The 12714-nt window shown below is 41.5% G+C and overlaps 1 protein-coding gene across 6 annotated transcripts in view; it reads right to left on the reverse strand.

Annotated features, from left to right (window-relative positions):
* pde7a (phosphodiesterase 7A) overlaps nucleotides 1–12714 on the reverse strand; it is a 114463-nt gene that overhangs the window by 13185 nt on the left and 88564 nt on the right. For all 6 annotated transcript variants that reach the window (XM_038809488.1, XM_038809489.1, XM_038809491.1 and 3 more), the window contains 2 exons: nucleotides 11806–11906; nucleotides 10031–10162 (listed from right to left, as the gene is read on the reverse strand). In XM_038809488.1, coding sequence (XP_038665416.1) covers nucleotides 10031–10162; nucleotides 11806–11906 — 233 coding nt within the window. The remainder of the gene's footprint in view (nucleotides 1–10030; nucleotides 10163–11805; nucleotides 11907–12714) is intronic.

Raw genomic sequence — 12714 nt, forward strand, 5'->3', positions numbered from 1 at the left:
TCTCAAGCATGACATAAGGGACTACATTCTTTTAAGGCACCTTTATGACACAGGGGGTGTTTCAATTGACCATCCTTGCTCTCATGGAATACAAAAAAGGCCAGACTTTCCCTGGAGCAAATTTTTTCCACTTCCTCCCAAGGTCGAAGGAGCACGGAACTAAGGATGCAACGTATAAAAGTTGTTGAAACATAGAAGTAGATAATTTCTCCTCTGTTTTTCCTAATTTACTTCCACACACACAGCAAGTAGGAGGGCAGTTCCCAAAGGAAAACAGAAATTCCTGCCTGCAAAAGGAAATTCCAAACCAGGTATTATCTGTGACTACTAAGCATGTTTAGATTATTACATGTAGCCTTTTGGCTAGGAATGCCAATGCCTATTTCTCAGATCCTTTCTTGGAATAAATACAATTACTTTCTTTTGCTGATGCTGTCAAGTCATTTGGTAAAAATGAAGCACCTATCCTAGAACCCATTTTACAAATCTCAGTACAGGCTTGCCGAATACTTTGCGAACATTAAAGAATATAATGACACAAGAAACAGGAGGTCATTCGGCCCTTAAGAGCCTGCTCCACCATTCAACAAGCCTCAAGTCCACTTGCCTTCTTGTTGCCCAAAAACCCTGGAATCCCTTGTCAATCAAAGGTCTGTTTAACTCAGCCTTGAATATGTTTAATGACCCAGCCTCCACTGCGGAAGAGATTGCCATACTCAAACAGCCCACAATTCTCTCTTAAATAGGGAACTCCTTAAATTGCACTCGGTAATTCTAGATTGCCCGCAAGGAGCAATGTGCTCTCAGCATTTATCCTGTTAGGCCCCCTTAGAATTTTATGTTTTAATAAAATCACCTCTTATTCTTTTAGACTCCAATGAGTATCGGCCCAACTTCCTCAACTTGTTCTCGTATAAAAACCCTTCTTCCTAATAATCAGCTGAATGAATCTTCCCTGAACTGCTCCCAATGCAAGTACACTATATCCCTCCTTCGGTAAGATTGTCAAAACTGCACACTGTACTCTAGGTGGAGTCTCACCAATGTCCTGTGCAGTTGTAGCAAGATTTCTCTACTTATATAATCCCGCTCCCTTGCAATAAAGGCCCACACTTCATCTGCAAATTTTTGCCCAATCACGTACCCTATGTCTCTTTGCAAATATTGTGTACCCCCTTCACAACTTGCCTTCCTACCTATCTTTGTAGCATTATCAAATTTGGCTACAATACAGTTTGCCCCTTCATCCAAGTCACTAATATAGATTGTAAATAGTGGAGGCCCAGCGGGTTCAATTCCCGTACCAGCCTCCCCGAACAGGCACCGGAATGTAGGGCTTTTCACAGTACCACTTGTGACAATAAGCAATTATTATTTATTATTAACTTGGAACAGTTTCTCTGACTAAAATGCTGGTTATGCATAGCCAATGGTACAATATTGTTGTGGTAGATGTAATTTTAAATATGTTCAAGCATACAATTAATAACAGACTGGAATAACTAACTAATCAGATATTTTAAATCTTCATATTCAAAAAGAAGGTATTTTAAGGATGTTAAGAGAAAATATTTCACTTAGAAACGTTATTGGCTTACAGTTCATTTTATTGGCAGGAACCTAATCCGGTTCAAGCACACAAATAAAGATGACAATTTTCCAACACATTCAATACTGAAATTACTACACCAGAGGGCGCTATATACATGACAAAGCAACACTGCAGATGCTGTAAATCTGAAATAAAAACAAAAAATTCCTGGAATACTCATCAACTCTGGCAGCATCTATGGAGAAAGAAACAGAACTAATGTTTCAGAATGGTTTTTCATCCGGTCTGCTAAAAGGTTGAGATGTAAGCTTTGCGCAAGTCAAGGAGACAGCCAGAGTGAGACACATCCACAGTGGTAATTTGGTGCAGTGAGATAATTTGGTGCAGAGTGGGAGAAGGTGCTTTTTCCCTACTGTTTTGTTCTCTCTCTTTCTTCTGGCCTGTAACTTTTAATCTGCAGGGAGAGAACCAGAGAGCATCTGAGACCCTGGGAAGGGAAGTGATTTTTATTTTTATTACCGTTTCAAATTGTGTGGGGGGGGGGGGGGACTGAAGTGACATTACAGTAAAGCTGTGACCTGATTGGGAATCTACACTAAATTTAAAAATTAAGCATTGTTAAACTAATTAAACATAATTACTTAATTATAAGTAAGAGGGGTATCTAAGCCAGAGATCGGAGAGTACTGTATTTAGCTTTCACATTTATAGTAGAAATCTAGTGCTATTGGTTAGCGAGAATATCACAGCTGTACTATGGGAGGACACCTCAGAGGGCAGTGAGGCTATATGGGTAGAGATCAGGAATAAGACGGTTGCAGTCACAATGTTGGGGGTTTACTAAAGGCCTCTCAACAGCAAGCGGAAGATAGAGGAGCAGATAGGTAGACGGATTTTGGAAGAGAGTAAAAACAACAGGGTTGTTGTGATGGGAGACTTCAACTTCCCCAATATTGATTGGGACTCACTTAGTGCTAGGGGCTTAGACGGGGCAGTTTGTAAGGAGCATCCAGGAGGGCTTCTTAAAACAATATGTAGACAGTCCAACTAGGGAAGGGTCTTAACTGGACCTGGTATTGTGGAACGAGCCCGGCCAGATGGTAGAGGTTTCAGTAGGGGAGCATTTCGGGAACAGTGACCACAATTCAGTAAGTTTTAAAGTGCTGGTGGACAAGGATAAGAGTGCTCCTAGGGTGAATGTGCTAAATCGGGGGAAGGCTAATTATAACAATATTAGGCGGGCACTGAAGAACCTAGATTGGGGGTGGACGTTTGAGGGTAAATCAACATTTGACATGCGGGAGGCTTTCATGTGTCAGTTGAAAGGAATTCAGGACCGGCATGTTCCTGTGAGGAAGAAGGATAAATACGGCAAATTTCGGGAACCTTGGATAACGAGAGATATTGTAAGAAAAAGGAGGCATTTGTCAGGGGTAGAAGGCTGGGAACAGACAAAGCCTGTGTGGAATATAAGGAAAGTAGGAAGGAACTTAAGCAAGGAGTCAGGAGGGTTAGATGGGGTCACGAAAAGTCATTGGCAAATAGGGTTAAGGAAAATCCCAAAGCTTTTTACACGTACATAAAAAGCAAGAGAGAGTAGCCAGGGAAAGGGTTGGCCCATTGAAGGTTAGGCAAGGGAATCTGTGTGGAGCCAGAGGAAATGGGCGAGGTACTAAATTAATACTTTGCATCAGTATTCACCAAAGAGAAGGAATTGGTTGACGTTGAGTCTGGAGAGGGGTGTGTCGATAGCCTGGATCACATTGAGATCCAAAAAGACGAGGTGTTGGGCGTCTTGAAAAATATTAAGTTTGGTAAGTCCCCAGGGCCTGATGGGATCTACCCCAGAATAATAAAGGAGGCTAAAGAGGAAATTGCTGAGACCTTGACAAAAATCTTTGGATCCTCACTGTCTTCAGGTGATGTCCCAGAAGACTGGAGAATAGCCAATGTTGTTCCCAGGAAGGGTAGCAAGGATAATCCAGGGAACTACAGGCCGAAGAGCCTTACGTCAGTGGTAGGGAAATTGCTGGAGAGAATTCTTTAAGATAGGATCTACTCCCATTTGGAAGCAAATGGACGTATTAGTGAGAGGCAGCATGGTTTTGTGAAGGGGAGGTCGTGTCTCACTAACTTGATAGAGTTTTTCGAAGAGGTCACAAAGATGATTGATGCAGGTAGGGCAGTGGATGTTGTCTATATGGACTTTAGCAATGCCTTTGACAAGGTCCCTCATGGTAGACTGTTACAAAAAGGTGAAGTCACACGGGATCAGGGGTGAGCTGGCAAGGTGGATACAGAACTGGCTAGGTCATAGAAGGCAGAGAGTAGCAACGGAAGGGTGCTTTTGGAATTGGAGGGCTGTGACTAGTGGTGTTCCACAGAGATCGGTGCTGGGATTAGTGCCGTTCGTAGTATATATAAAAATGATTTGTAGGAAAATGTAACTGGTCTGATTAGTAAATTTGCAGACGACAAAGGTTGGTGGAATTGCGGATAGCGATGAGGACTTTCAGAGGAGTCAGCAGGATTTAGATCGTTTGGAGACTTGGGCGGAGAAATGGCAGATGGAGTTTAATCCGGACAAATGTGAGGTAATGCATTTTGGAAGGTCTAATGCAGGTAGGGAATATACAGTGAATGGTAGAATCCTCAGGAGTATTGACAATCAGAGAGATCTCGGTGTACAGGCCCACAGGTCACCAAAAGGGGCAACACAGGTGGAGAAGGTAGTCAAGAAGGCATACGGCATGCTTGCCTTCATTGGTCGGGGCATTGAGTATAAGAATTGGCAAGTCATGTTGCAGCTGTATAGAGCCTTAGTTAGGCTACACTTGGGGTATAGTGTTCAATTCTGGTCGCCACACTACCAGAAGGATGTGGAGGCTTTAGAGAGGGAGCAGAAGAGACTTACCAGGATGTTGCCAGGTATGGAGAGCATTAGCTATTAGGAGCGGTTGAATAAACTCGGTTTGTTCTCACTGGAACGATGGAGGTTGAGGGACGACCTGATAGAGGTCTACAAAATTATGAGGGGCATAGACAGAGTGGATAGTCAGAGGCTTTTCCCCAGGGTAATGGGGTCAATTACTAGGGGGCATAGGTTTATGGTGCGAGGGGCAAGGTTTAGAGTCGATATATGAGGCAAGTTTTTTTTTTTAAACACAGAGGGTAGTGGGTGCCTGGAACTCTTTGCCAGAGGAGGTGGTGGAAGCAGGGACGATAGTGACATTTAAGGGGCATCTTGACAAATACATGAATAGGATGGGAATAGAGGGATACGGACCCAGGAAGTGTAGAAGATTGTAGTTTAGTCGGGCAGGATGGTCGGCATGGGCTTGGAGGACCGAAGGGCCTGTTCTTGTGCTGTACTTTTCTTTGTTCTTTGTAAGAGGTGTTGAACCACTATAATGGGGGATGGGTGGGAAGAGCTTGTGTGTTGAGTTTCACTGGAACACTGTAGAGAGAAGACATCAGATAGGTCAAGGTGGGCGCAAGATGGAGAAATGACAAGCAGTTGGAAGCTTAGCGTCACGCTATAGAATGAAGAGTGTTGATTCGCAAAGCGGTCACCCGGTCTGCATATGGCCTCCATTATGTAAAGGAGACCATATCATCAGCAGCAAATTAAATTAAAAGTCCAAATAAATTGTTTTGCCTGGGGCCTTGCACGCAAGAAGAAAGGAGTTAAATAGTCATGTGTTGCAACTTATGTTTTGCATGGAAATGTGATGTTCTTGGAAAAGGTGATAGTGCTATTGGGGATGACTAAACAGACAGATATCGGAGAGAGAACAGTGCTTTCAGAATGCTGCAAGAGGGGCAGGGAAGATGTGTTTAATGGTGACATCATCGTGGAAGTGGTAGAAATGGGGCGGGGGGGGGTGATCCATTAAATACTAGTGAAGTGGAAGGGAGGGCAAGGGGAACCCTATCATCGTTCTGAGGGGGAGCAGAAGTGTGCGAAATGGATTGGACCTGGTGGCAGGCCCCATCAACCACAGTGGAGAAAACTCTCAGCTGAGGAAAAAGGACAATATATCACAACAAAGAATAATACAGCCCAGGAACAGGCCCTTCAGTCCTCCAAGTCTGCGCCGACCATGGTACCTGCCTAAACTAAAAACGTATGCACTTTATTCTTCCATTCCTACCTTATTCATATATTTGTCTAGATGCCCCTTAAATGCCGCTCTTGTACCTGCTCCCACCACCTCCCCAAGCAGCGCTTTCCATATATTTACCACCCTCTAAAACTTGCCTCACGCATCTGTTCTAAACTTTTCCCCATGCACTTTAAACCAATGTCCCCTAGTACTTGACTCTCCTACCCATGGAAGGAGCATCTGACTATCCACTCTGTCCATGACACTCAATCTTGTACACCTTTATCAGGTCACCTCTCAACCTCTGTCGTTCCAGTTAGAACAGACTGAATTGTTCCAACCTCTCCTCATAGCTAACGCCCTCTATGCCAGGCAACATCCTAGTAAACCACTTCTGTACCCTCTCCAAAGCATCCACATCCTTCTGGTGGTGTGGCGACTAGAATTGTACACAATATTCCAAATGAGGCTGTGTACAGCTGCAACATGACTTGCCAATTTTTATATTCAATGCCCCGACCGATGAAAGCCAGCATGCCGTATGCCTTCTTGACTACCTTATCCACATGCCTTGCCACTTTGTGATCGGTGAACATGCATGCCCAGATCTCTCTGCCTGTCAATACTCACAAGATTTCTACCATTTACTGTGTAATTCCTACATACATTGAAGTGCTAGGATGAAAGTTTGCATTGTCTAAACAGATGTGACAGAGATGGAGAATCTCGGAGAATGGTCAGATCCTTATAGGAAGTAGAGTATGAGGATGTCCATATAAGGTAGCCGTGGGAATTAGAGGGCTTATGGTAAATATCGGTTGACTGCCTACCCCCAGAAATGGAGACAGAGAAATCAAGGAAGGGAAGAACTGACCAAGTGAAGGCTAGTGGATAGAAATTGGAAGCAAAGTCGGGCTGAGCACTGAAACCGGCACTGATACAGTCATCAATGTAACAGAGGGAGATGAGGGAGTGGGCCCCCAAGTAGGACGGGAGCAAGGAATGTTCCACATAGCCCATAGAAAGGCAGACACAGCTAGGATCCATGCGTGTATCCATAGCAATACCTTTATTTGGAGGAAATGAGTAGAGTTAGCGGATGTGAACAAGTTCAGTCAGGTGGAGGAGGGTGGTGGTGGATGCAGACCCGCTGGGCCTCCATTCAAAGAAGTAGAGAGCTCCCAAACTAACGTGGTGGAGGAGTAAAGATGTGGATGAATTGAATGTGCGTGGTGTAAAGGAGACAGTTTAGGGCCAGGAAATTGGAAACAGTTCTCTATGTGTCCTGTTTACACATAGCTATTTCAGATGCTCTGACTAAATTTAAGGAATAAATTCAAGGAATATAGTAGTGCCAGAGAATAAAGTACAAACACACCACTTGCATTGGTCAATGCTCTTTGTCCAAAGTGCCCACATACCATGCTCTACAGACACAACATTGAATGAATTAATTTGTGCAGTCAGCAGTCTTCAGGTTTTTTGGGACAGAAGTGGCACTGTATGCACCTTATTCTGCACTTTGCCCCCTCCCTCTTGAACCAAAAGTCACTTGCAATTTGGAAACCACTGAACCACAGCAATATGAAAAACTGAAGAACTCAATTCTCAATGAATATAATGAAGACAGAGGACTATGGACAAAGTTGTTTGTGCAGAATAAACTATTTTGGGAAACCCAAAATCAACCTGTTTGAGCAAAGCAGTTTTTTCTTCAATTCGTGTGACCTAATCATTCATGTGGAGATTCCGGCATTGGACTGGGGTGAGCACAGTAAGAAGTCTTACAACATCAGGTTAAAGTCCAACGGGTTTGTTTCAAATCACTAGCTTTCGGAGAACTGCTCCTTCTCGGGTGAAAATTTTCACCCGAGGAAGGAGCAGTTCTCCAAAAGCTAGTGAATTCGAAACAAACCTGTTGGACTTTAACCTGGCGTTGCAAGACTTAATCATTCATGGTTGCGCTCAAGATTTCATTCTCATCAGGACACTGAAAATCACTACTATGTCTTCAACTACTGACTAGACAGTGAAACTGACCAATGGAAGTTTTTTCCCCCAAGAATGAAATAAACTGAAAAAGATGGTCAATGACCTTGTAGAATTACAGGGAAAGAGCACAGGAGTGAAACCAATTGGATTGTTCTTTCAAACACAGGTACAACAGGCCAAATGACCACCTTCAGTGCTATAAAATTATTTTGAGCTTTTATTGAAACAAACAAAAAGACCAGTGCTATGCCCATTTTGTGCCAATACACATCATCATTGAATGTGCACTGATGTAAATTCTGGAGTCAAATCAATAATATGGCTACATGTTACTTCCTGCCTTTCCTCATTGTCACGTGAGAGTACCCTTTAAGAAATGGGTGTTTAAGAAATGTACCTTAAAGAAATGGAGCTGCTCATGTTACTGGAGTGATGTCAGAGCTGAACTCTACTTCTGCTTTTTTGGTTTCTGTTTGAGAAAGAGCTTGGGTGTGTCTGTTTTTCAATGAGCTGAATCTGAAGTTAAAAGTGAGCTGCGCTGCTGTGATCTCTGCCATTCAAAGACTATCCATGGATCATTTGGTGAATTCAGAAGAATTATAAATGTTTTCAGTCTTGAATGTAAACCCTAATGTGCTCCTGTTTGAAGGTTTGTTAAGTCTTCTGAATGTTAAAAGGACAGCATACAGGTTATTTAATGTTGTATTCTTTGGAGGGTGTATTTAATTTACTGGTTGCTAAGATATTAACTATTTGTTTTAAAAAGGTTAACTTGAGTTCATAGAAAAAACCATTGGTCCATTTTCTGCTGTACCATACCTGTAGAGTGAGCTGTGTGCTCCCCATACCACAATCTATTAAACGTTGTGGGTCAGGTGAACTCCGTGATACACTTTGGGATTCTCTAAACCCTGGCCCATAACACTCATCTCTCCACTCCTTTCACTCCTCCCTCCTTCCCCATTCTGATCTTCCAAGATGAATTGCCCACACCCAGAGTACAACCATCCTTCCTACTGTCAACAGAGTATGAAGTAGCAGAATCATACAAAATAAAAATGTGGCAGATATGACTTCTGGTACAAATCAGCTCCTCCCTGGGTTCAGAAGTGATCATTACCCAGCAACCTAAAGTGTATATTTAACATGTGATTCCTCTGTGATTGAACAGCTGAGGCATAATCACTGCTGAGACCGGCATGTTAAGAATTATGTGAAAAAGGGACAGTGTTCAGCTGTGATACCATGCACCACGAAAAACTGATATTTACAGGAAAGGTGACTGGCAAGGCAAGAGAAGTTTATGTTTACGAACTTACTTTTTTTGTAGGTGAAGATCAAAGTGAAGACATTAATCCTGGAGACTGAAACATTTTCCATTTTAGACAATTAATGTTGGCATTAAGTATTTCCAAATCAGATAGTCTATAAAGGAATCAGAGTAAAGCTCCTTCTACTCCATGCCAACAATCATCGTGTTGCGAACATCACAATTAATAGTTAGGAGCAGTTTTGTGCCCATCAATCACTAGTTTGAGACCTTTTGGAGTGAAAGATTTGATTCCAGCAGTCTGAGCTGGATTTGAGCTAGAGGTGAAAGGTGTACTTAACCTATTATGCCACTCAATCCTCCACGTGATTGTTAAGTTTGAGAATGTGGCATTGACAAATCTGTTGTAAAACAAATAAGTTCAGGAACAGTAACAAACCGCCAAAAAACACAATTTCATTTCAGATTTTCTCGTAGATATTTTACATGCAGGTGCGAATAGGTTAGGAACTTTGTTGCAAAAGCCTCAGGCTTTTCTGTTAAATCAGCATCTTGATTGCAAATCCATAAAGCTCACCCTACCCGAATGGAGCCATTTTGTTGTAATAATTACAATTAGAAATAAACAGTGTCAAAATTGAGTGATGGGTCATTCAAATCATTGCTGTTTGGAATGATGCCATGCACCTAATATGCCAACAAGTAAATAGTCAATGAACTTTAAAGGTGATTACTTTTAGGTAAAGTACTTTAAGACATTTGACACAAGGTAAGCACTGCTTGGACTTGTTTGTTTCTTTAGAATTGTGTGTGACAGCTGAGAATGAAGTTTGACGCTTGGGAAAAAAAATGTACATTTTATACATTTGAACATCCGTTAAGTGTCTGATTGCATTTAAAAATCAAAGAATTAAAAGCAGCTCCAGTTCTTACAATAGTATCCTTATATAAATATAGATTATATCAAAGAATTTAATTCTATATTTATAAAATTTATTTTGGCTTATGTTTTGTCATTCAGCAGAATTCATTCCATTTATAAACTTTACTTTCTCTTTAATAGTAAAACACTTTATTCCTTAATGAATTTTGAATTTGACCAACACTTACCTTGTATAAACTTGCTAGGTAGTGATTGGTTTTGATTAGGAAAGACTGGTTAACACCAGGGTGATCCATGTCATGTGTGGCAGCTGCCAACAAACCCAACAGAATATCCCATGGAGAAACAAACTCGGCAAGCTTAGAGGAAAAAGGTGACCATCATACATTTAGCTAAAAAAATTACTAAAACAAAATAGACATGTTGAATTGTTTATGTAATAAATATTGAAGCATAAGAAACTGCCATTTCCAATATAGCAATAGGCTAGAACTTGCAAACAGTGATGACATCAGCATTCAACATTATTATGCAGTAAATTCAACAGCAACCTCCAGCATCCACACATGCACAGGTAAATGCAGAATCAGGGCTTTGCACGCCCGCATCGCCACAAGCTTTGCTACACCAGAACCATACCACAAGATTTCCCATTAAGATACAAGGGTGTTAAGCTGCTACATTTACCCACTAGATACTTCACAAAAAGTTAGTGTTGGTACATTCAGGCATAATTGAGGTTTTAATGATGAATCTTAATTATTGCCAAACAGCCTTGCTGGCCTACAAATATGGAGTCTCTTTCCCTCAATAATAGTCATTTAGTAGTACAGAATGAGTATTGATGGAAAAAAAAAAGACATGTCGAGGTTTCTCGTCTTGCACTTATCAGGACACTTCCCAAGAATGCCAATACAAGGGGAAAACAACAATTTATACTACATGAGAGAAAAAAAAGTGATGATTGGTTAGAAAGTGGACTCTGATTGATAGAGGGGGTGCCATGGAGAATGCAGCAGTTGATGTAAACTGACAGTTAACTGCCAAGCACTGTTTAAAATTTAAGCCAGGCTGCTGGACCCCGATTGGTCAAGTCACTGCCCGGAGGAACGAGTCAGCGAATGACCGATACTTATTTTGTTAAGCTGAAAAGGACGCAATGTGTATAAATGTTCTTTCTATTCGCAAAGAACAGGACCCATATATAGCTTCCAGTATATACAAATGCACTATACTGCAAGGCCGATGATAATGATAAATTGGTTGTTAGAAGAATCACAGATACGTTGTGCTAACAACCGCCAACCCCTCCCACATTATCAATAGCAATCCATGCCCCCCTAATGTATGGGCAACACATTCTGGGCAGCAACCCCCAAACCACTCAGCTGTCACAGTATGGGCAACAACTTTAACCGAAAGGTTGCCCATCCCAAAGTGCCTCTTTTTTTTCCACCCACGTCCCAGAGAGATGGTCACCCCAGAAAATTTTTCAGAATAAGTGCTAATAAATTACATATATATTTTAATAAATTTAGAGTACCCATTTATCATTTTCCAATTAAGGGGCACTTTTAGCATGGCCAATCCACCTAACCTGCACATCTTTGGGTTGTGGCGGTTAAACAAATGTAGACACGGGGAGAATGTGCAAACTCCACACAGAGTGATCCTGGGCCAGGATCAAACCAGAGTCCTCAGAAGAGGCAGGAGGGCTAACCACTGCATAAATTATATTTTTAAATGTTTGAATTTAATTGAACTGGGGAAAATCTAAATAAATATCAATTTTTAAAAATAAATTTAGATTACCCAATTATTTTTTCCAATTAAGGGGCAATTTAGCGTGGCCAATCCACCTACTCCACATTTTTGGGTTGTGGGGGCGAAACCCACGCTGACACGGGGAGAAACCCATGCAGACACGGGGAGAATGTGCAAACTCCACATGGACAGCGAGATAAAATATCAATTCTTTGAAGCTCATCTTTAAACTTTTTACCTTAACATCCTTTAAGTAACAGTGCATGGCCTGAGTTACATCAGCAGCATGTATCGCATTGTGATAAGGGTTGTTACTACGGTAATCCTCCTGGACCATTACTGCATAGAAAGCAAAAAGTTATTTAATCACTTGTAATTTTGATCAAAACTATTTGGGAACGTTAAAGATATCAAAGAGTTAATTATTTAAATTTATCTTGGGTAATTTAACTTCAAGTATGGCAATTCATTAAGTTGATAAAAGCTTATGCAAAAGATGCCAATAAAGACCTGCACAAAATGAACTCCACATTATACCTTACACCAGGGGTGGGCAAACTTTTCCGTGCAAGGGCCACATTCAGAAATTCACAATTCACAAAGGGCCGCATAGTATATTAAGTAAAATAATTACTTCACCCGGTTATGATTCTGGGCGCCTCATATAGAACATAGAACAGTACAGCACAGAACAGGCCCTTCGGCCCTCGACGTTGTGCCAAGCAATGATCACCCTACTCAAGTCAACGTATCCACCCTATACCAGTAAGTAACCCAACAGTCCCCCCCCATTAACCTTAAAAAAAAATTTAAAAAAAAAAAAAAAATTTTTTTTTTTAAATTTTTTTTTTTTTTTAATGACTTGGTGGGCCGCAGAAATACCTTTGGCGGGCCGCATGCGGCCCGCGGGCCGTAGTTTGCCCACCCCTGCCTTACACTTTCCATTCTGGTCTCCCAAGCTCCATAGCCTCCACCTGATCCAGAACAATTCTTTCCCATTTATCTCAAATTAAGTTCTACTTGTCTATCATCCCTTTCCAGCTGATGTCCGGTTTCAGATTACATTGATTTCAAAGTCTAAATCACAAATTTCTATCTCTATTATTCTTTGGACTTGCAACTTGAGGCTACAGCACACCACCACCCC

Source organism: Scyliorhinus canicula, chromosome 10 (genome assembly GCF_902713615.1).
Source record: "Scyliorhinus canicula chromosome 10, sScyCan1.1, whole genome shotgun sequence".
Lineage (NCBI taxonomy): Eukaryota > Metazoa > Chordata > Chondrichthyes > Carcharhiniformes > Scyliorhinidae > Scyliorhinus > Scyliorhinus canicula.